Source organism: Ascidiella aspersa, chromosome 7, assembly GCF_963924565.1.
Source record: "Ascidiella aspersa chromosome 7, kaAscAspe10.2, whole genome shotgun sequence".
NCBI classification, from domain to species: domain Eukaryota; kingdom Metazoa; phylum Chordata; class Ascidiacea; order Phlebobranchia; family Ascidiidae; genus Ascidiella; species Ascidiella aspersa.
In genome coordinates, this window is record NC_139453.1 from 27,042,596 (window position 1) to 27,067,871 (window position 25,276).

The following is a 25,276-nucleotide window of genomic DNA, read 5'->3' on the forward strand; positions in this document are numbered from 1 at the left end:
ATATCGAATCGTTTTGGCCGGATGTTACCAGGATGAAAAATCACGATATTTCGTCTGTGTAGTTGTAAATATGAATTTTTTAAACTTTAATTTTTTTCTTCAAAATTTCTTTCCTTAAGAAGATAGAGTAGACAAAAGTAGCGTGTGAAAATCTCGTTCAAATTCAAATTGAATTGAGCAATCTAGAGCCATTTGAAAATTTGCCGCGATCGGTTATGAATATTAATATCGATTATCGTCTATCGCCGACTGAACCACTTATCCAAGCCAAAATTATAACAAATGGGGTATCATTAGAAAGGTGTGACCACTGTCCTCCTCTTAATATAGGTCATTATTGGGGCAGTTGGCAATATCGAATCGTTTTGGCCGGATGTTACCAGGATGAAAAATCACGATATTTCGTCTGTGTAGTTGTAAATATGAATTTTTTAAACTTTAATTTTTTTCTTCAAAATTTCTTTCCTTAAGAAGATAGAGTAGACAAAAGTAGCGTGTGAAAATCTCGTTCAAATTCAAATTGAATTGAGCAATCTAGAGCCATTTGAAAATTTGCCGCGATCGGTTATGAATATTAATATCGATTATCGTCTATCGCCGACTGAACCACTTATCCAAGCCAAAATTATAACAAATGGGGTATCATTAGAAAGGTGTGACCACTGTCCTCCTCTTAATATAGGTCATTATTGGGGCAGTTGGCAATATCGAATCGTTTTGGCCGGATGTTACCAGGATGAAAAATCACGATATTTCGTCTGTGTAGTTGTAAATATGAATTTTTTAAACTTTAATTTTTTCTTCAAAATTCCTTTCCTTAAGAAGATAGAGTAGACAGAAGCAGCGTGTAAAAATCTTGTTCGATTCCGAGTCGAATTGACTAGACTGGAGCCGTTTAAAAATCGCCGCGATAAAGATTAGAATCGAGCAGTCTGGAGCAGTATCAAGATGGCCGCGATCGGTTATGAATATTAATATCGGTTATCGGCGCTATTAAATACTTTCCCCCATTAAACTTATATCAAGTTTTATATCACTGGAAAGGTATTTTCTTGCGCAACCCGAATTTGTTTGGTAAAATAATGGATCAAGCTTTTTTTCCTTATTTTATTGCAAATATTAATTATGAATATTAATATTTTTTTTAATTTTTATAATTTTTTATTAAATTTATAATGTATAAAGAATTCTTAATATTGTGGTATAATTTTTTTTTTTTAATTTTCGTCGTAAATATGTTTATTTTGGCCTTTGTATTTCTTTGTGATGGCTTTTGTGCTGTGTAGCTTCTGGTACCGCAGGGAGTGTGAAACAGTGCAAAAAGTTGCGATCCGATATCAAATTACATTGTTAAACTTGCAAAATAGATTAAATCGAAACGTCCAAAGGTAATTGTTCCATAACGTCAAAATGTGCTTTAGCGTTGAGAAGTATGGGCACCGATACCACCCTAGTACCGGACAAGTACCGATACTGCCACACATATCTATTGCAACTTTACAAGGCAACAATTAAAAAAACTGATGATAAAGTGCGCTCGAAATAGTCAATGTTTACATTTCTTGTTTCGAACTGTTACGTAAGGTACAGTGTTAAGTTTTGGTTAAGAAAGAGTGTTAACAACCATTCTACTTTCAACCAAAAAAGTTGCTAAACTTTTTTTTTATTATTTTGATAATTTTTTTTTCAATTTCCTGCAGTTGAATAGTTTTTTTTTTTCACAAAATCATTCAGTATTTACTTCTAAACTTTATATGTAAAAGTTTCTGAATCCACTTGCACAACTTTGAGTAATTTTCGCGCTAGCTTAAAACAATCAAAACAATCTTCAAGCAAGAGTTAGTTGGCAAATTGTCATGCCGGATTCTTGGTGAGTTTGAAGTGCTTTTATTAAATTGTTTTAGTTCTGCATTGTGTTCCAGATAAGTAAAAGGTAAACCTAGCCATTTGCCGCTGGTCTAGAATCCTACTACATCGTTGAAACAATTTTGAAAACAATGCACAATATTTGGCTTAGTTAGTCGGTGAGTGTTTGCGTAAGGGTGGGTAAAGCATTTTTGGGCGCTGGTCTAGAATCCTACCACAACGAAACACCATTTGGATTAGGGTGCGGGTTAGCGTTTGGGTTAAGGTGGGCCAAGTATTATTATTAAACAAAGAATATAATAATACTTGACCCACCCACACCCAAACGCTAACCCGCACCCACCTGGGCGAAGTTGGCGCGCTGGATTGGTTTTGGGCAATATCTCCAAAAGTTGTGACGATACAAAGTTGAAATTTCTACACAATCCTTATATTGCTTACATCTTTCCAGCAATCACACTTTTAACGAAAAAATATTAATATTCATTTTTATGAATATTAATATTCAGCTATATTAACACCTAATTTTCAAACTTTCTCGCTAATTTTTTCACGAAATAAACTACAAGACATACTCTTCAAAATGAGCCATCGCTATTATAAGGCGTGTGTGAAAATTTCAGATCTCTAACGTGAATATTAGATGGTATTTGGGGCATTTGAAATCGAAAGGCCATATGTCGAATTTGAGCAGTTATGAAATTTTTGATCGCATATTGAAGCAAAGCCCGATTGATATTGACTACAAGCGATGGCTCATTTTGAAGAGTATGTCTTGTAGTTTATTTCGTGAAAAAATTAGCGAGAAAGTTTGAAAATTAGGTGTTAATATAGCTGAATATTAATATTCATAAAAATGAATATTAATATTTTTTCGTTAAAAGTGTGATTGCTGGAAAGATGTAAGCAATATAAGGATTGTGTAGAAATTTCAACTTTGTATCGTCACAACTTTTGGAGATATTGCCCAAAACCAATCCAGCGCGCAAACTTCGCCCAGGTCCCGCACCCTAACTCAAATTTTGTGCGTTGATTTTAGAACTGTGGTAGGATTCTAGACCAGCGCCCATTTTTGTTTTAATAATATTTCTTAACCTACCCACACCAAAACGCTTCACATTTTCAGGTGTGTCATCAAGGTTTAATGCACACCTGAGGTTCAAAATCTTCTTCACTTTTTTTTGGAAATTAAGGTGTGCACACATTTTTTCTACAAAACTTGGGTGTGCACTGCCAGAGAATGCAGACTGGCCGGGCAGATTTTTATAATTATTTAAATTAAATAATAAGGACAGTAGGCATCAAGTAAATAATACTGTTAGTATCGGACACATATTACAGTCTCCAAAGATTTGTGTTTATATAAAGTTAATGTTTCGGTTGTTTAATTGCACCTATTTTGGTTCAGCTCAATTAAATACAAAACGTGAGAGTGTGGTGGTTGCAAATGGAAGGATCAAAAAGACCAGTGTTTGTAGTAGTGGGTGGTGGCATTGCTGGTGTTTCGTGTGCTGAAACTCTTGTAGCTTATAACCCAGGGGCTAAGGTGATTATCATATCAGCTTCTCCACTAATCAAAGCAGTCAGAAACGTCCGCGATTTAACTCAGACTCTGGTGTCATTTGACGTAGTGGAAACGGCTATTGAGGATTACACTAATTCTAACCCGTGTGTTACTGTGCTGCACTGTGCTGTAAAAAAGTTAGACACTGCCAGCAAAACCATTACTACAAGCAACGGGGATGTAATTAACTACACCAAGGTCTGCGTCTGTACTGGCGCTAGATCCAATGTCATCTTTCCTGAAAACAAAAATGTGATTGGCATCCGAGACACTGGCACGGCTGTTGAGTTTGATGCGAAGCTCAAAAACGCAGAACAAATTGTGGTAGTTGGCAACGGCGGAATCGCAATCGAGCTCGTTTTTCAGGTCCAACACTGCAATGTAGTTTGGGTGGTAAAAGATAAAGCGATCGGCCAGGTGTTTTTTGACCCCGGTGCTGCTCAGTTTTTCCTTCCCCTTCTTACAAAGGAGCAAAATCCTGATGATTCTGGTGCACCTGAAATGAGACGTATGACTTACAAGCTTGATCAAAAAGCAAAATATAATAAAGTGGATTCTGAAACATTGACAGGGGGTGCTTTGGGCCCTGATTGGCACACAACGTTAAATCTCAAAGGTCTACAGGAAAAGAAAAACATCAGCTTGCAGTACGAATGCGAAGTTGAGAGTCTCACTGCACCTGAACAACAAATGGATAAAAAGTCAGATGGTACCAGTTGGCCAGTGTTTGCCAAACTTACAAACGGCAAAACAATAGGCTGTGACTTTGTCGTAAGTGCAACAGGGGTGGTCCCGAACACTCAAATTTTGCAAGACACAGGTTGCACAATTATGGAGGATGGCGGAGTTGATATTGATCTCAACATGCGAGTGGTTGGTCTGAACGATGTCTACGCTGCAGGCGATGTATGTAGCGCCTCCCGGTGGCCTCGTGCCGACCACTGGCACCAAATGCGACTCTGGACCCAGGCGCGCCAAATGGGGATGTTTGCCGCGCAATGCATGGTCGCACATCACAACGATGAATCAGCCGGAACAAAAGCCCAAGATGTCATTCCGGATATTTGCTTTGATCTTTTCGCTCATGCAACCAACTTTTTCGGTAAGAGAGTGATTCTGCTTGGACGCTACAACGCCCAAGATATAGAAAACTCTCCAGGTCTGGAGTTTCTTGTCCGTACCACCCCCGGCGAAGAATATATCAAAGTGGTAATGTTGAATGGCAGAATGCAAGGGGCAGTACTCATTGGTGAAACTGACTTGGAAGAGACATTTGAAAACCTGATTTTAAACGGACTTGATCTTTCCATGTTGGGTGAAGACCTTTTGGACCCCGATGTGGATATTACAGATTATTTCGATTAATTTTGACCTTTGGTATAATTTTGTTTGTTTGTTGTTTTGAATGCTGATAGATTTTAAAACTTGGGGTTGTTTGTTTTACATAATAATATCAACATTTGTTTTTTATGGAGTTGTCTGATTGTGTAGAATAATGATATTTTATTTTAAAAGGGCAGCAGGCTATTGTATTTATTTATTTTTTCTTCTAATCTTTAAATGTAGGTTATGAAGTTCCTATTTTTTATCAACTAATCAAGTCTTCTAACTAAATTGTGAGGGCAAAAGCCAAACACTAAACCGTAGCCAATGTTTTTTAAGCTTGCTGATTGTTTGTTTTGTTTTTTGTTGTTAGTTTTACATACTCATCAACATTTGTTTTTTATGGAGTTGTCTGATTGTGTAGCATAATAATGTTTTATTGTATAAGGGCACCAGGCTATTTTACTTATTTTTTTCTTTGAATTTTAAATGTAGATTATACAGTTCCATTGTGATACCGAATACAGTTCCTATTGTGTTAGTCTAATCAAGTCTGCTAATTAAATTGCAAGGGCAAAAACTAAACAGTAGCCATTGTTTTTAGGCTTGCTGATTATTCTAGTTGTAAGCAATTGTGCCAAGACATAGCTGAACTGATAAATGATCGCAACTCTGAAGCACGGACCGGTGGAAATGTATCTTATGTGAGTACAATGTTTTTTTTTTGTGATAAAACAGAAGTTTATATATGTTAATGTCTATATATACAAAATTATAGCATCAAATTTAATTGTATAAAAATATCATATTTTTAATAAGTTAAATCTGTTATTTATTAATATCAACGAATATCAAAGCCCATACATAGGTAGCATTTTTTCAGCGTGTTCAATAAATAATTATTCGAACTACAACCTCAAGCCTTTATGCTCTTTTATCCATGTATTTTTCACTTCTATGTGTAAATGTTTTAGCTTAACAATCTCATCAAGAAGGACCTGTTGAACCTAAAAGCGATGACAGAAAAGCTGAAGCTGGATTTAATCCAATCTGCAAAATCTCGTTCTGCGTAAGTACGAAAAACTGCTTGGCAATATTTTTGTAATTTCATAATTAAGTATTATAATTGAGATCTGGGAAGGCATTTGGAAGTAGGTGTAATTTTGATTAAAGTCAAGTTTACTTTACAAGTTTTTATTAAATTGTATGTTTAACACTTAGTTAACAAGTATAAACTAATAAAGATGTTTTTGTCTACTTGAACTTGACATAACCTGACAATGTGCTAAGTTTTTAAGGACAGTTTTTGAAACAGGCGTTTTTTAAAAACATCATTCATCATGCATTTTAAACAACAATAGCACACTTTACAGATACAGAAAAAAATTAAAACAAAAGAAATACTCATGAAGCACAATTTCGTTTAAGCACCATGTTAAATGATTACTGACAAAGTAATTAGGGTTACTGCAATTTAATATTTGTACAGCTTGAAATAAGCATTTTATGTTTTGGTCCATATCCCCATTTTGCAGAGAGAGTCCATACCGGAAACTCTTTGAATCTTTCTGATGATCTGTATGCCTTGATATTTGTCAGATTTGTAAAATCATTCCAAAATTTATGGACATTTACATAATCATTTAAAACACTGGGAAAGCAAAGACGCAGATGGTCTAAATATTCAAACAGTGCAAAATCGATGAAAGTCAGTTGGTCACCAGTTAACCATTGGTGTGCGCTGAAAACCTTTTCGAATCTCTCAAGTTTTTCTTTGTTCGCCTTCAGTAGATTTTGTCGTCCTTCAGTTTCAAAATCGATGTTTTCATAGTAAACAGCATTGATAAAACCGATTCTTAAGTCTTGGATGACTCCTTGTGCAATATCACATTTTCGTAAAGATTCCTCACTTAGTGGCAGCAGAGCGCCATGCTTTCTTGCCAGGTACCTCATGATTGCAAAACTCTCTGTCATTTTTACATCGCCGTCAATTAGATAAGGGACATTTGGAAAGTCTAGATCTGACCCCATTTTTTGCTTTTCTCCTTTAAACCAGATGTCAAAGCAATCCTTTCCGTCCTTTTCGAATAAATATTTCTTTTTCTCATATTTCACTCCCAAATATTCAAGCATCAAAACAATAGGCTCACAAAGACCCCTGATATCCCAGTATGCAATTACAGTTGTCATTTTTAATGTGGCCGCTAATAAAATTCTGGAGCAAACTAAAAAAATGAGAATAGTTAACAGAAATGTAGAAGTTACTTCTGACTTAAGCAATAAATGTGTTAACAATATGCTTGTTTAGTGATGTTGCATCTTGCCAAAATGAGGTTGAATATTTAGTTATGCCACATATTCAGTGATAAAATTCAACTAGTTCACGCCAGTTTGCCCAAACCATTTCCTAAAAGTGAAAAATTTGCAACCAGTTCTGCAAGGAACAATCACTTTATATTGAGGTTAGTTTTAGCTAAAGTGGCTTTTTGAAAACAGTGATTTTACCTAAATTATTTGTTTTTTTAAAGACCAGTACAAAGAATGATTGTCTTTTAAAAATGGGTAGGTAAATGACCTGGTTGTTAACTAGATTCAATCTCACTGCTAAGTATATCCATAGGAATGGCTTAATTGTGTCATCTGTTGTACTTTAGCTATACGTTTTACTGGGCACCACTTGTGGGCTGTTTATTTACAGCAGAAACGTCTTGTTCTAAAGTTCTAGCTAAATCTTTTAAAAATAAAGTTCTAGCTAAAATCTTTTAAAAATAAACAAAATTCTTGTGAGTTTTTTTTATAAATTAAATCTATCAAATGCAGTTAGAATGTAATACTTTAATAGTAAATATGTGTTCACAATAATCTTTCTATTTTAAAGCACAAACTCAATGCAGTAATGATAAACCTGAACAGAAAATTTGCTAAGTTTGCTTTTAGGCTTTCCTAGCAGGTTACAGTAAAACAATTGTTTTTAGTGGTTTTCTACACCATAAAAATTTATTGTGTCAAACAAAACTTGTTCACACTGAACAAATAACAAAATTACCTGCAATGTAGCATGCCACGTTAATTATCTGAATGCAGTCTCATTGTTTACTGTATTACACTGCAACACTGTGCTAACCAGGAGTCACGTGGCCAGTGATTACCAAGCGTGACGGCGTCGCGCTTGACTGCTTTTTTCGCGCGGTTTGTTTTAAGCCAGTCTGGAAACGTCTCAAGCTGCTCGCGAGCCGCATGTCGCTTTGGCTTTATAGTTCTGTTTGAGTTTTTTTACGAAAACGAGTGTTAATTATCGTGTGCTTACACTTTTTCCTATTTCAACTGACTAAATCTAATTATTTATCGCGCTTTGCCTGAAACTCGTTTGACCTCAATGATGCCTAGCCAGTTATGAGAATTTTGTCAGCATTAACACGTCTTCTTATTATGGCAATTTGCCCACATCATTAGGACAACGACTGCTTTTGTAACCTTCTCATTCGTTGTATTTATAATTGATTTCCCTTGTATATTTACAATTCCAGCCTCCCTTCAACTTTCTACCTAATTGAGAAATCTTAAAAAAATTGTCTTGTGTTAACGCGAATTTTGTTTAAACGCAGATCTACCGAACCTACCAGGAAGTGTCCAACTTGTGCGCTTCGATATGTAGAAGTTTGACTTCCGACAAGCACCACAATTCACGATTTCTCAATGAATTGCCTAAAGTACCAGGTGAAATCCATTTTTTTATCGTATGTCGTTTTTTTCGATTCCACTACAAAATGGTGTCCACTACAAAACTGGATCACGTAATGCTTTTTGCACTTACCTACCTTGAATACGGCGGAAACAATCACATAAACAGTTATATAATATGTCAGAGGTTCCTAACCGGGGTGAATTACCCCCTAGGTGAACTTTGAAGTTTGAAGGGGGAGTTTTTAAATTTGACGAAATTAAAAACGGCTTGGTAAGGGGTGAGTATTCAAAATCTAAACAGTGCAGCTATTTTACGCAAGCGAGAAAAAAATGACTGAAGTGTACAATTATCATAAAGTCACAATGCGCTTTGGGTGCCTTTTATTATATTATTTTTCATCAAAATACCATTTAGCGAAGAAGAGTAGAGAATTACTAAAAATTTGGCACTTATATAGCGCCTGAAAGCTTGTCATTTTCAAGAGTTTATACTCAACCGAGTATTGACAAATTTACAGTTTTTTTTAAGGAGAAAGAGTTTGAATAGTGGTTATAGGAGTCCACGACATGAAAAAGTTTGAGAACAACTGTAATAATACGCAAATATAAACGGTTAATGATTCAATCAACTAGTGCGCTTTGCTGTTTTATGCTGCCTGTTAATTTATATGCAATATAATTCTATTATTGTTGGTTTCATATTTCAGCTCGTGGATTTTAAGACTGGAGCACTCTCAAGCTGATGGTGCGCCACCAAGCGGTTGTTGACTCTGATAACTCTACCTGCCCATGTAAGTTCATCTGCGAGAAATGAGTAACGCATTTAGAGTTGGATTTTAATTTGCGGCTTTGTGAGTGAAAACTATTTCGACAATATCGGATCAATTCCGATACCATGTGGTAGCATTGATGCTTATCCGATACTACGGTGCTATCGGTGCCGTTCGATACCAAATTAATAGGAAATTTCAGCCAGGATTTTGTAATCTAACGATTCGATTTTGAAAGGTAAATTTTAAACTTTCGAAAAAAAAACTTTCGTCTTCCCTTAACAATCTTCCATAAAAAAAAATTTCATCGAGTTTTGTCGTTTGCAATCAGCTACTAATTGTTATTCGTTTAGTTGCTTTCCGTCCAGCTTTGATTTTAGCAGCTGCACGACTTTTCCTAAACCGACAAAAAAACTGTGGGTTGACTTGGTAAGATCATTTTAAAAAGTTTACCAGTTTTTCTTGCTATAAACGTCAACTTTGCCATACACGTTTTGTTTAAATCTTAGCTCAAATTTTGCGTACCGAACTTTACCACGCTTAAATATGTTTTGCCATGCTAAAAGGCTTTTAAAGGATATTCGGTAACTGTTTGTTGACTTTTGTGCAGGAGTGACAATTCACAATATATTTTATCGAGCAATATTTATTTTTTGTGTCACGTTGCTTCGCTTTATTCCGTTTCGTATTTTTTTCGTGCTTTTCAGTTTTGTTGCACTGTGATGTGTTTCTTCTACGCGCAATACACGTTCTTAACATTTCATCTGCAGAAGCAATGAGTAAATGCAAAAAGCCTACTTGGGTTTCTAGGATGTCTTATCCATTTTTGATAAACTTGCTTTAGCCCATAGGCGTCTTGCTTCTCATCCCACCCTCGAAAATAAAAGTTTGAGCAACTTAAACGACATAGGGCGTTTTGCGCTAAGCGCGAATCTATAACATCGTTGTAGCTTTTGTATTAAGGTAACACCTGTCCAATTTAAAACAATAATAAAATGAAAGAACTGTGGGTGTCTATAAGGCTACTTTTTATAACGTCACTTTTAGTTATAACTTTATGACGTCACGATTTAATATAATTTTGTGACGTTACGTTATGACTTAACTTTGTGGCGTCTTCTAAAAACATTGTCATGGCACCGCCCAAACAAAATTCCTAGATCCGCGCCTGAAAAAGTGTGCCATGCGATACAGTTTGACGCAAACGTGAAATAAGAGTCCACAAATTTACCACCAAATCGCTTTAAAACTAATTGACGAATATGTTGCGCAGTAATTTAAAGTAAGCCTACACGAATCCTACCTATAGTGCAACTGCAGATTCACAGAGGATGTGAAATAGTAAACATCTTTGCATTGTAGCCTACTAAGCGTTAACATTTAATTTAACATTTGAAACAACAGATCGCCATGAAGTCTTTTTTAAAGTTGAAAACATTGAACCAAATTCCTGCTGTGGTTTTGCTGTGGGCGTTAATAGGATACGCAATACTTTGGGCAAAAAATGCCGTTGTTCGATTCGATAACAAATAACATTATTAAACTTGCAAAATACATTAAATTGAAACGTCCAAAGGCAATTGTTCCACATTATAACGCCAAAATGTGCTTGAGCGCTGAGAATTGTAGTTACCCCGAGCTCAAGTTGTTCATCAACGATTTTTAAATCGTAAACCAGGGCTGAAATGGTAAAATTAATTCGGTGTCTGGTCGGCACCGATACCACCCTAGTATGGAACAACTACCGATCTCATTCCCCACATATATATTGCAACTTTACAAGGCAACAATCGAAAAACTGATGATAAAGTGCGCTCGAAATAGTCAGTGTTTACATTTCTTGTTTTGAACTGTTACGTAAGGTACAGTGTTAAGTTTTGTATAAGAAAGGGCGTTAATAATCATTGTACTTACCCCCCCAAAAAAACTCCAAAAATTATTATTATTATTTTAATAAATTTTCTTCAATTTCCCGCAGTTGAATGGTTGCTTTTTTCACAAAATCATTCAGCAATGACTTCTAAACCTTATACGTAAATGTTTTCTGATTCCACTTGCACAACTTTGAGTAATTTTCGCGCTAGCTTAAAAGAATCAAAACAATCTTCAAGCAAGAGTTAGATGGCAGATTGTCATGCCGGATTCTTGGTGAGTTTGAAGTGCTTTTTCTAAATTGTTTTAGTACTGCATTGTGTTGTAGATAACAATAGATTAGGTTAACTATTTGGGCGCTGGATTAGAATCCTACCACATCGTTGAAACCAAAGCAGCGCACAATATTTGGGTTAGGATGTCGGTTAGTGTTTGGGTGAGGGTGGGTAAAGCATTATTAATAATATTGCTTAACCTACCCACACCCAAACGCACCACAATTCCAGGTGTGCTAGAGGTTGGAAATCTTTCCACAACCTTTTTTTGAAAATTGATGTGTGCACATATTAAAGATTTTTTTAAAAATCTTCTATGTGCACTGCCAGAGAGTGCAGACTGGCCTGGCAGATTTTTATAATTATTTAAATTAATGATAAGGGCAGTAGCCAGGTATTAACTAAAAAGTACTGTATAATATTGGACACTGATTACAGTCTCCAAAGATTTGTGTTTATCTAAACTTAATGTTTTGGTTGTTTAATTGCACCTATTTTGGTTCAGCTCAATTAAATACAAAACGTGAGGGTGTGGTGGTTGCAAATGGAAGGATCAAGAAGACCAGTGTTTGTAGTAGTGGGTGGTGGCATTGCTGGTGTTTCGTGTGCTGAAACTCTTGTAGCTTATAACCCAGGGGCCAAGGTGATTATCATATCAGCTTCCCCACTCATCAAAGCTGTCAGAAATGTCCGCGATTTAACTCAGACTCTGGTGTCATTTGACGTAGTGGAAACGGCTATTGCGGATTACACTAACTCTAACCCCTGTGTTACTGTGCTTCACTGTTCTGTACAAAAGTTAGACACGGCCAGTAAAACTATTACTACAAGCAATGGGGATGTAATTAACTACACAAAGGTCTGTATCTGTACTGGCGCTAGATCCAACGTCATTTTTCCTGAAAACAAAAATGTGATTGGCATCCGAGACACTGGCACGGCTGTTGAGTTTGATGCAAAGCTCAAAAACGCAGAACAAATTGTTGTAGTTGGCAACGGCGGCATCGCAATCGAACTTGTTTTTCAGGTCCAACACTGCAATGTAGTTTGGGTGGTAAAAGATAAAGCGATCGGCCAGGTGTTTTTCGACCCCGGTGCGGCACAATTTTTCCTTCCCCTTCTTACAATGGAGCAAAATCCTGGTGATTCTGGTGTACCTGAAATGAGGCGTATGACTTACAAGCTTGATCAAAAAGCAAACGATAATAAAGTGGATTCTGAAACATTTACAGGGGGTGCTTTGGGCCCCGATTGGCACACAACGTTAAATCTCAAAGGTCTGCAAGAAAAGAAAAACATCAGCTTGCAATATGAATGCGAAGTCGAGAGTCTCACTGCACCTGAACAACAAATGGATAAAAAGTCAGATGGTAGCAGTTGGCCAGTGTTTGCAAAACTGACAAACGGCAAAACAATAGGCTGTGACTTTGTCGTAAGTGCAACAGGAGTGGTCCCCAACACTCAAATTTTGCAAGACACAGGTTGCACAATAATGGAGGACGGTGGGGTTGATATTGATCTCAACATGCGGGTGGTCGGACTGAATGATGTATACGCTGCAGGTGATGTATGTAGCGCCTCCCGGTGGCCTCGTGCTGACCACTGGCACCAAATGCGACTCTGGACCCAGGCGCGACAAATGGGGATGTTTGCCGCGCAATGCATGGTCGCACATCACAACGATGAATCAGCCGAAACAAAAGCCCAAGATGTCATTCCGGATATTTGCTTTGATCTTTTCGCTCACGCAACCAACTTTTTCGGAAAGAGAGTGATTCTCCTAGGACGCTACAACGCCCAAGATATAGAAAACTCTCCCGGTCTGGAGTTTCTTGTTCGTACAACCCCCGGTGAAGAATACATCAAAGTGGTAATGTTGAGCGGCAGAATGCAAGGTGCAGTACTCATTGGCGAAACCGACTTGGAAGAGACTTTTGAAAACCTAATTTTAAATGGACTTGATCTTTCTATGTTAGGTGAAGACCTTTTGGACCCCGATGTGGATATTACAGATTATTTTGATTAATTTTAAATTGTGGTATTTTGTTTGTTTTTTGCTTTGAATGCTAATAGATTTTAAAACTTGGGGTTGTTTGTTTTACATAATGATATCAACATTTGTTTTTTATGGAGTTGTCTGATTGTGTAGATTAATGATATTTTATTCTAAAAGGGCAGCAGGCTATCGTATTTATTTTTTTTTTCTAATTTGAAAATGTTGATTATAAAGTTCCTATTTTTTTATCAACCAATCAAGTCTTCTAACTAAATTGTGAGGGCAAACACTAAACCGTAGCCAATGTTTTTTAAGCTTGCTGATTATTTGTTTTGTTTTTTGTTGTTTGTTTTACATACTCATCAACATTTGTTTTTTATGGAGTTGATGTTGTATAGCAGGGTTCGGCAACCTTTTTGTAGTCGCGGGCCAAAACCAACCTCAGAAAGGTCTCTGCGGGCCGCACAGAATGTTAACTATAATAATTATGTTATTAAAATGTTAAAACTACTGTTTTCAGCGCCCACCAGACTACTAATGAAAAGTGTAATAAAACTACTTTGAGGAAACGCAATAACATTAGTTAATTTAGTTGAGTGTTTGTCAACCTTTTAAAGTCCGGGCACACCTGGCGAGCAAAGCGAGGGCGATTTTATTTTAGTATAACGCCATTTCTTGCAAGTTTTCATTAGCCTACATTGCCGACAATAAAAAATAAACAAGTGCTAAAAAATATATATCCAATATTTGTAAATACGTTTTCTGTTTGTCCGCAACGCACTTGGCAGCCTTCCACGGCGCAACGGTTAAGAAGCGCTGATATATATTTCAAAAGAAATTTTTCGCGCTTACGTAGTTAAAATAGTTAAAAAGTATTTAAAATGGAATCGTGCCTAATTTGTCAAAGAGGCAGCGGGCCAGATGAATTTCATCGGCGGGCCAGATCCGGCCCGCAGGCCGTAGGTTGCTGACCCCTGGTGTAGAGTAATAATGTTTTATTTTAAAAGGGCAGCAGGCTATTTTAATTATTTTTTAAATGTAGATATAAAGTTTCTATTGTGATACCGAATACAGTTCTTATTGTGTTAGTCTAATGAAGTCTGCTAATTAAATTGCAAGGGCAAAAACTAAACAGTAGCCATTGTTTTTAGGCTTGCTGATTATTCCAGTTGTAAGCAATTGTGCCAAGACATAGCTGAACTGATAAATGATCGCAACTCTGAAGCACGGACTGGAGGAAATGTATCTTATGTGAGTACACTGGTTTGGAACACTTGCTCATATTTTTTTACTAAAACACTACTTTATCTGTGTCACTGTCTATACAAAATTCAAGCATAAAATTTTTTTGTATGCTATAAAAAATATTATATTTTTAAATAAGTTAAGTGTGATATTTATCCATAGACGAATATCAAAAGCCACACAGAAGTAGGTAGCATATTTTGAATGTGATGAATAAATAATTATTAAGTTAAAAATATGCTACCCACTTCTGTATAGGCTTTGATGTTATATGTCTAACTACAACATCTAGCCTTTATACTCTTTTATCCATATTTTTAATTTCTATGTGTAAATGCTTTAGCTTAACAATCTCATCAAGAAGGACCTGTTGAACCTAAAAGCGATGACAGAAAAGCTAAAGCTGGATTTGATCAAATCTGCAAAATCGCGTTCTGCGTAAGTTCAAAAACCGCTTGGCGTTATTTTTGTAAAATGTTAATATTAAGTATAATTATTCAGATATAAGAAGGCATTTGTAATTAGTAGTAACTTTGGTTATTTTAAAATATTTAAATTGTTAAATAGTGTGTTAAACATTTATTTAATGTTCGTCGTGTTGATAACCACACATAACCTGTAACATGTCACAATGACAAATATAAACTAATAAAGATGTTTTTTTGCGTACTTGACATAACCTTACCATGTGCTAAGGAGTTAAGGACAGTTTTTTGAAACAGGTGTTTTTCAAAAACATCATGCATTTTAAACAACAATAGCACACTTTACAGATACAGAAAAAAAATTAAAACAAAAGAAATACTCATGAAGCACAATTTAGTTTTAGCACTACAGTATGTTAAATGATTACTGACAGGGGATCAGCATAACTGCAGTTTAATTTTGGCACAGCTTCAAATAAGCTTTATGTTTTTGGTCTATATCCCCATTTTGCAGAGACAGTAAATACAGGGAACTCTTTGAATCTTTCTGATGATCTGTATGCCTTGATATTTGTCAAATTTTGAAAATTGTTCCAAAATTTATGGACATTTGCGTAATCATTTAAAACACCGGGAAAGCAAAGACGCAAATGGTCTAAATATTCAAACAGAGCAAAATCGATGAAAGTCAGTTGGTCACCAGTTAACCATTGGTGTGCGCTGAAAACCTTTTCGAATCTCTCAAGTTTTTCTTTGCTCGCCTTGAGTAGATTTTGTCGTCCTACAGTTTCAAAATCGACGTTTTCATAATAAACAGCATTGATAAAACCGATTCTTAAGTCTTGAATGACTCCTTGTGCAACGTCACATTTTCGTAAAGATTCCTCACTGAGTGGCAGCAGAGCGCCATGTTTTCTCGCCAGGTACCTCATGATTGCAAAACTCTCTGTCATTTTTACATCGCCGTCAATTAGATAAGGGACATTTGGAAAGTCTAGATCTGACCCCATTTTTTGCTTTTCTCCTTTAAACCAGATGTCAAAGCAATCCTTTCCGTCCTTTTCGAATAAATATTTCTTTTTCTCATATTTCACTCCCAAATATTCAAGCATCAAAACAATAGGCTCACAACGACCCCTGATATCCCAGTATGCAATTACAGTTGTCATTTTTAATGTGGCCGCTAATAAAATTCTGGAGCAAACTAAAAAAAATGACAATATTTAACAGAAATACAGAAGTTACTTTTAAAAAAATAATGATAATGACAATATGCTTGTTTAGTTTATATACAAATAATGTTTTAATTGCATTCAGTCACTGTCGCATCTTGCCAAAATGTGGCTAAATATTCAGTTCTGCAAAATACCCAGTAATAGAATTTAACTGGTTCACGCCAGTTTGCCCAAACCATTGCCTTAAAGCAGGGATGTCCAACATTTTATTATAGTGGGCCGCATTGAAACTTGAAATAATTAAATGGGCTGCAGAACCTATTAAGTTTCAAGATTAAGTATTGGCCTTTAGAGTTATAACGGGTATTGGCCTAGTATTGACCTTTAGAGTTATTACTACTTGGGAGTGAAAATGACTAGCCGGCCGCACAAAAATTTCAGGCGGGCCGCAGGTTGGACATCCCTGCCTTAAAGTAAACAGTTTGAATTTAGTTCTGCAAGAAAGAATCTTTCTCAGTTTTACCTAAAGTGGCTATAATTACCTAATTTATGTGTTTTTAGAGAACACCAAAAAGAATGTTTATCCTTTGAAAATGACCTGTTTGTTAACTAGATTCAATCCCACCACTAAGTATATCCATATGAATGGCTTAATTGTGTCACCTGTTGTACTTTCTATATGTTTCACTGGGCACCACTTGTGTGCTGTTTATTTACAGCAGAAAGTATTGTTATAAGATTCTAGTGAAATTAGAATGTAATATTCTAATAGTCAATATTTATTCACAATAATCTTGCTCTATTAAAGCACAAACTCACTGCAGTAATAAAAAACCTGAACAGAAGATTTGCTGAGTCATCATATTAGACAGCTTGACTTTGTTTTAGGCTTTTCTAGTAGGTTACAGTAAAATATTGGTTCTTAGTTTCCTACACCATAAAACTTTATTGCGTCAAACAAACCTTGAACAAATAGCAAAGTTACTTGCAATGCAGAATGGTAGTCGCATAGGTTTGCTGTATTACACAGCCAGACTGTGGTAACCAGGAGAAACGTGACAGCGTCGCGCTTGACTGCCTTTTTCGCGCGATTTGTTTTCCAATCTGGAAACGTCCCAAAGCCGCTCGCGAGCCGGCATGCGGCTTTTGCTTTGGGGTTAAATTATTAGGATGAGTGTTAAATAGCATTTTTAGAAGGAGTGTTAATTTATCGTCTGCTTACGCTTTTGACTTTTTCAACCGCAATTATAAATATTTTCCGTACTTTGCACGAAATTAATTGGACTTTACATGTTGTCCAGTATGTTTTGAGTATTGTTTCCGCATAAACTTTTTTTTTTTTGATTACGGCAATTTTCTAACAACTCTTGGACAGCGAATGTTTTGTGACCTTCTCGTTCATTGTATTTAATATGCATGGTTGATCTCCGTTGTATATTTGCGCACGAGACCGAATTCATGGCGTAACGTTTTTTACCATACAAAATTAGGGGATCCACCCTTCTCAGATCCTATTCCTTTTTGTAAAGTCAATTTAAAACAGAATTAGGAAAGTTTGACAGCGTGAATGAATTTATTTGAGAAGTCCTGCAGTGTGAACAAAATTCGCTCAAATGTAGCCTATACGCAATATTGTTAGTGTGCAACATCTATAATAAAATCTAGCTAAACAAAGATATGTATATTAGGAAGAAGCATGGTGATATACATTTCTGCACATGTGCAAGACGTGATTCTTAGCGGTTAACCAAGTAAGAAATGAAACTGCTGGTTCCTGACTGGTTGGCCACTCCTGCTGTAGTGTCAGCTAATTTGTTCTAGATTTTTATTTGTATATTACGGTTTGCACTACACTTCACTGTATAAGCGTGGATTAGTTGCTCTATAAACCCGACCGAATAAGGGGTCCAAAAAACTTGCTTCATAAATATTTAAATAGCCCATTGGACTTCAGATTAACAGAGTCAACGTTTAAGCGAGGAATTTGTGTCGTTGTTCTCGTTATAGCTATTTAGACATTTTTAAATTTATTTCACGAAATTCGTTTGGTTAGACATTTTTGGCTAAAGAAATAGTTATATGGTATTCGGTTATCCACCCATTTTGAATTTTTGTCCGTGTAAATTCACCAAAAGAAAGAAGCATTTTTAAACAGTTATATCCAGCTTACTTTTCCAAACAATTATTTAAAATAAACAAATAATTATATTTTAAAATAAACAAAATATTATATTTAAAATAAACAAATAATTATATAAGCCTACATTTTATGTCCGATAAAAAGCAGCCTAAAACACGTTTTATTAATCTGCTTCGAATTATACGGCATAATGGTTGGAGCTTTTAGTAAGACAAAGTAAGAATATTAAAGTCTATACAGAAATAAGTATCATTTTGAACGTTTCGAATACCTCTTTATTTATTTTTGATTGTGCCTCCTCACTGTGGGTTGAAAATGAATAAAGAGGTATTACAAACGTTAAGAATGATACCTACTTCTATATTGACTTTGATATTCTTGCTTCGAATTAAATCGACGAAAAATTGGCGCTAAGGACAAAATTAAAACCTTCATTTGCTCCCTACTGCTTTGGCGCGTAGCCCCAGTGCGCGTTCATAGTAAACACCGGGTACTTCTTAAATCTCGACGATTCCCTGAAAGCCTTGATCCTCGGAAGCTTCTCGAAGCTCTCCTTGTACTCTGCAACTTGCGGGAAACCATCCAAGGCTTCAGGAGTACAAAGGCACAAGTGATCCAGAAACTCGCACATGGCGAAATCGACAAAGGTAAGCCTGTCGCCGGCCAACCATGCTTGCTTCTTCAGCAGCCTGTCAAAGTAAGACAGCTTAGCCTGAGACCAAGCCAGATTTGCTTGGCGTCCGTCCGGTTCAAACCGAACTTGCCTATCGAAACAAGATTTTATGAATCGGCCGCGAATGTCTTCAACCAAGCCCTGGGCCTGATCGCATTTTTGCATCTCATCCCCGGAGTTTGGAAGCAAGTCTTTGTACTTTCGAGCCAGGTACTTCATGATGGCAAAGGTCTCCGTTAGCCGCACCTCGCCGTCTATAATGTAGGGTATGTTGGGGTAGTCGAACACCTTGTCCATCGCCGGCTTTTCTTCGTCAAACCAGGCCCCGAAGTTGATCTGGCCGTCCACTATGGTCGGGTATACCTTTCGCACGTAATCCTCTCCCAGGTATTCCAGCATCAGGATTATCTGCTCGCACATGCCACGCACGTCAAAGTAACCGATAGTCAGAGGCATTTTTGGGGTTGGCAAATCTGAAACACAGGCTGTAGCATTTAAGATGCAATATTCCTGATTTTTGTCTAATTTGACGTCATTATGCACGTGACCGTTGTTCACTGACGCGTGACCAAAACGCCGAACTGTGCGCATTTGATTCTACTTGAAGCTTTCGACTGAATACGTCTTACTGATAGCGGCTTGAATCACCGCTTCGTTTTATCGTGTGTTTCTGAGATTTGTGAATATGCTTAACGGGCAATTATCAATCGAGTGAAGTGACTTTGCCTAGAGTTCAAGAAGTTAAGGGCAGGTATTTTAGTGGCCTGTTCTTTAAGAGTCAGATTAAGGACTTGTAAGTGAGCTCTCGTATAAAGGATCAGCGCCTTCTCACTCGTAACTACAGCCCTCTATAAGCTAAACAGGTTGCTTGAGTTTAGTATTACAATAAAAAGAAAATACATAAACTGCGATAAACCCTTCAATCGCTTTTATCATGCTAAAATGCTCTTTTAACACGTAAAAATTAACTATAGCATGATTTGTTGCAGTAGCCATGACTTTTCTATCTTTTGCTTTTACTGTAAAATAGCTACGTCATTTTATATACTATTACTTTTAACGGTATTGATATTTATTTAGATTAACATGACTTCTGACGTTATTGTTCTGCTCAGATAAAATTCTGTCTAATTTATAAAATAATATTAAACTGTATTATTAGTTTGTATATTTTACGGGCACCAAACGACCTAGCAAATAAACTTGCAGACAACATATATATATATATTGAAACAAGACTTTAATCATACTCGCATTTACATAAAGCAACTACACTAAGACGAAGCTTAGGACGTAGAATACAGTTCAGTGCAGTTTTTTATGTCCATCCTCCAACAATTTTCAGGTTTTTGTAAAGCATGATTTGCCTTAGGGCCACGTAAGTCTCGAAATCGCGCGATATTCGTACAGCAACGTGGCTGGTGGAGATATGATGCTAACGGTATTGAGCCGACGTCTAAAATGGCAAACATTTGGACTATATTTTACCTTATTTAATCCATATTCATATTGCTGTGTAGCGTTAAAATATGTTGGAAAACACGCTAAAATAGTTGAAGTCTTTATATTATTTTAGAGCTAAGTAAAACACTAAATACATCCCGCTGTGCAAATTAAGTTTTTCCCCAAGCATTTTAGTGCACAACCGTTCTTAAAATATTGCAAGCAATTCTTTTTCATTACTGAAAGTTCACGTCAGTTGCAATTTTGTAAGAATTTTTTTCTAATTTAACCGTCATTAATGTTTTTCAACTTTCAAACATCCAAACCAATATTAACTCATTTTGTAAACCTATCGCGGCTTTCACTTTTTTTCTATTTTTGTCTATTTCCGTCTATTTCCTGCAACCTTGCCGTCAGCCAAATTTGAACAATCTTTACCACACTATCACCCTTGCAATGTTAACTGACCACCTTATATCTCGCTGTGCAGTGCAGTATTTAGTCGAGTGCCTGCAACATTTACAATACTTTGACGATGTTTGCTTTGTGTAAACATGCTAACATACCGTTCAGTTCACTTCAATGCCTCGCGCTTTGCCTTTTTCTATTTTCTAACTTTTTTTCGATTTATAAACTATTTGACGACCTAAGGTTTGGTAATAGTCATCTTTAGTATACGCCATAGAAGTGCAATGCAAGTTAGAACATACCACACTAAAGCAGTGTTAAATGAACTATATGGTCTTGTAAACCACACATATTTTTTCTTGTTTTACATCTGGGTTCCTACTTTTTTCACATGTCGCTGGTGTTTTACATATTTAAGTCAAACATCAACTTCAAGTAAACAGAATACTTATGCTGTTCTTATACTGAATTAAAACAGATTTTTACCTTAAATTTTTAGTCAGTCATTTGATACTGTGTTGTTTTGAGTATTTTTTACGAAAGTGTCACTACAACAACTAAAAGTATCTTTTTGGTAATTTTATTCCATAAAACTGTCATTATACTGTGCTAGCTGGACCAAATCAATATTGAAATTTTCTCTTTTGATTGATCTTTACAAAAGATTAACTAACATTACTATTATAATCGCTATTTTCATTTTGCTTTTTAATCGTTGAAAGTCGAAAACAAACTAACCGTCCGCGAAAAAAATCTACTAAATATTAGATAAATTAGAGCGAAAACGTTCTTCCACTATTCATTACTGCCTCTAAAAGATTGATGTTTTGAAGTATCTTAGATTAACTCGGAGAACGCTGTGTTTTTATTTTTTGTCTGAAAAATCGACGTTAACTTACTGATTACCACTATATAGGTAGAGGCCGATATTGATGTCGTTTTGAGTAGTGTTTACTGGGAAATTCGGTTAAACTGCGTTTACCATTGGAATTCGTCGATGGATTTTTTTTTATTTAGATTGCCACCCCTGCGGTTTTAGTAAGATTAAAAACTGGTACAATGTTTGTTGTTGTGTTGCAATGGAACAGTGTGGTATAACTTTAAACGAGAATTGTGCAATAATTGATAGAAGCCGACAGGGCGATAAGTCTATTAAGCCAGAATGTCGGCTTATAATATTATAATTATTTTACCATATTAACTAAAAAAATCTGTAAAAATTCTTCGCTGAACGTAAAGTTACAGTGACATGGTAGCTATTTGAATGTTTTGAATTTTTTCAATTTGTTTCGTATGTAGCGTTTTGTATATTTTATTCACAATATTTTTACATCATAAATATACATCAAACAAATAGGAAAAGGATATAATAAAGTATTATATGGAAACAATACAGCTTGTATGTATAATTTCAATGCGATTAGAAGAGCTATAATTTCTTCAAAGTCATTCTTTCTTCCCACCCCACTGAGCAAATACACCATACACCGGGAACGGACTGTACTTTGACGAGCCCCTGTACTCCTTTATCTTCTCAACAGCATCAAACTTTTCCACGTACTTCTTGACACTCGGGTACTTGTCCAGCACACCTGGGTAGCACAAGCGCAACTGGTCCAAGTGTTCGGCCAACGCGAAATCAACGAAGGTCATCTTTTCCCCTGCAATCCACGCCTGCCTTTTAAGGACCTTTTCCATGCCGTCCAACTTATTAGAAGCCAAACCGAAATAGATTTTACGACCGTCCGGTTCGAATTTGATGTGCTTGTTGTACACGGCGCTTGTGAGATTAGATCTGAGATCTTGTACAACCCCTTGTGCCACATCAGCTTGTTGTATTTCTTCCTCAGTCGATGGTAGGAGGTCGTTGTGCTTTCTAGCAAGGTACCTCATGATCGCAAAGCTGTCGGTAAGTTTTGTCTCGCCGTCAATTAGATAGGGAAGATTTGGAAAGTCGAAAACGCTTTTCATCTTTGGTTTTTCGACGTCGAACCATTCCTTCATTGATTCGCCGCTCGTACTTCTTCCAATAAACTCGTATTTCTCGCCCAAGTACTCCAATATGAGGATAATCGACTGGTTGTAGGCCCTCACGTCCCAGTAGCCTAAAGTTAATGTCATCCTGGAGTGGCGTCTATAATAATCAATCGCAACCGATTTCTGTAACAAAGCGGACCAGAGTCGGTTAAAAATAACGCGAGGCCAACTCCCGAATCCCGAGGTCGAGTTCGAATCCGGCTAAACGTGCGATTTCGTTGAATCTCAAGTCCAGCAGCGACTCTACAGCCTTTGTTTCACTCATTTTAGTAACTAATTTGTGATGGATTTTTTAAAATTTAAGGTGGATTTTAATACGTAAACTTACAATACACGGTTAGAAGATATCCACCATATGCTATTCCACCTTTACAACTAACGGCCATATCAGTTTTAAACTTGGACTGTGCACGCGGACTCGGTACTCGTAGTCTTACTCGAGTACCGAGTCCCGAGTCTGACTCCAGCAAAACAACCCGACTCCGTCGAGTGCCGAGTCCGACTTCGCAGCCCTGATCGTGACAAACTATCTTGACCCGGTCACGTAAAGTTGTAAAGCATGTTGCCTTGATGGAGTATTAATGGATGAGCTACACGTTACAGTTGTTACACGTTTTGTCACCATTTGTGACTACATTTAGTTGTTCTACTGTGTAATTAGGACGCCTAATCAATCATATTTGTTTTGTAAACCGGTTCGGGTAATCAGCGTTGCCACAAAGTTTTGAATCTTTAAAAGTTGTTTGACTTTCATTCATTTAAAACAATATTTGAATAGTATTTGGCTTTCTTTTATGTGCAGCTTAAGTCGTGTGTTTAAAAATTAAAACCAACTTTTGGTTGTATTGATCAAGGCTGTTTTGTTTTCGATTTATACGCGCAAAAATGGTCGAGCGATTCAGCCTTTCAACACCTACTTTTTTTTTAAATATTCTTTGAATGTAGTTGAATTTTGTCATAAACTTGTGCGGCTACCTGGTAATGTTTTCGTTTAATTTTCCAAGCCGAAATCGTTATTTAGTCGCCAGACGAATAGCGTGGTAACCGGCGCCTATGAAATGCACGAATGTTTAAAACCATTGGGGTACTGAGTGTTTCTAATTTAGAATTCCTTATGTATAATTACCAACGGCTAAAAATGTTGCAAGGCCGAAACAGCCACGAACCCAAACTTTTGAATTAAACCAAGCTCAAAGAATAAACCTTAAACCGAAAAAAAGTTAACAATTTAACACCCTGTTTTTCTAAATAGGCGCATAAAGATCTATCTCGCGTGTCGGCCATCTTTAGTAACGAAAGAGCCATTTAGTCCTGCCTTTATCTAACTCAGTGAGTCCTAACGTTTTTGTTCTTGCCATTTTTATTTCGACAACTCTGTTTGACTGAAGCTATGCTTGATTCTTCGAATAATAACAATCGTAATTGTGACGTTGTAAGCACGACTGGTTCACCAATTGACGTATATCGACAGTTTTTAACCTGGCGGGTGCTTTTGCTAGAATTTTAGAAAAGATTTAGCTGATATGTTTTTTTCCTTGTAGGTTTTTGGTTAATGAAATACGACACGGCGTTTCGTTAATATCGTATATCGGAAAAGGATTGTGCCACGAAAACTGCGTTGATGTTTACAAATAATATCGTGCCTACCTCGGGCAACCAGTGTATCGTTAAGTCATGATACTTAGCATACCACGCAAAACTTGCCCAACAGCTAGAACACATGATAATGAATCTAAGAGCCAAAAAAAACTAATAAATTGACATCATCTTGATAAAGACGTTTCGATACGCGCTTGTACCATCATCAATTATAGTGTGACTGAAATATATTCAAACATCGCTTTTAAAAGGGCTTTGACATTTATCATTAAGCTACATTAAAGATCCGTGCATAGTGTACCTAAGCTGGAACACTGTTATTTAACATTGACAATACCACCTACTGGTTTCCGCAACAAACTGCGCTTTTCGCATCGGATTTCTTGTATTTATTGCTGCATTCGCAAACGTGTGCGTGCAAAGCGCCTTGATAGCGGTCACGGACTACGTGCTTAAAATACGAAACTTAAAAACGAATTTGCCATATAATGGGTCAACACGTAACCGCGTCAACAGCATACCGTATAGCAGTGATTCTCAAGCAAAAAACAATTGAGGGGTAAACTCGCATTTTTTCCTGTGTTAGGGTAGCTTCGCAGTTTAGCAGTTGTTTGAGACTAAATGAGGCTAAATTACATCTAAAACACAAGCATTACCCCTTACTGATTTTGACTTGGTACACATTATTTACTGCAAATAGTTATTTGTCATCATCGTTATTTTTTCAACTTATGAAAACAACGCCAGTATTGTGTATGCAACGCAAAGCGATAAAGCTAAA

The 25,276-nt window shown here is 36.5% G+C and overlaps 2 protein-coding genes and 2 pseudogenes across 3 annotated transcripts in view; 3 read left to right on the forward strand and 1 right to left on the reverse strand.

The window, feature by feature from the left end:
- The first annotated feature begins 1,810 nt into the window (after positions 1–1,810).
- On the forward strand, positions 1,811–5,318 carry LOC146138746 (tRNA ligase complex-associated NAD(P)H dehydrogenase PYROXD1-like). Its single transcript, XM_083394030.1, has 2 exons — positions 1,811–1,870; positions 3,275–5,318. The coding sequence occupies exon 2, from the start codon at positions 3,314–3,316 to the stop codon at positions 4,793–4,795; it is 1,482 nt and encodes a 493-aa protein (XP_083250156.1). The 5' UTR covers positions 1,811–1,870; positions 3,275–3,313; the 3' UTR covers positions 4,796–5,318.
- A 6,012-nt stretch (positions 5,319–11,330) lies between these two features.
- LOC146138747 (tRNA ligase complex-associated NAD(P)H dehydrogenase PYROXD1 pseudogene) lies at positions 11,331–13,520 on the forward strand (annotated as a pseudogene). The gene is made up of 2 exons (XR_014501400.1): positions 11,331–11,355; positions 11,860–13,520. The product of XR_014501400.1 is annotated as a tRNA ligase complex-associated NAD(P)H dehydrogenase PYROXD1 pseudogene (transcript).
- Positions 13,521–13,643: 123 nt separating this feature from the next.
- LOC146138748 (syntaxin-8-like) overlaps positions 13,644–25,276 on the forward strand; it is a 30,088-nt gene continuing 18,455 nt past the window's right edge. The window contains exons 1-2 of the mRNA XM_083393484.1: positions 13,644–14,601; positions 14,939–15,033. Coding sequence (XP_083249610.1) covers positions 14,981–15,033 — 53 coding nt within the window. The 5' untranslated portion in view covers positions 13,644–14,601; positions 14,939–14,980. The remainder of the gene's footprint in view (positions 14,602–14,938; positions 15,034–25,276) is intronic.
- Positions 22,306–22,980, reverse strand: LOC146138749 (glutathione S-transferase Mu 3 pseudogene; annotated as a pseudogene).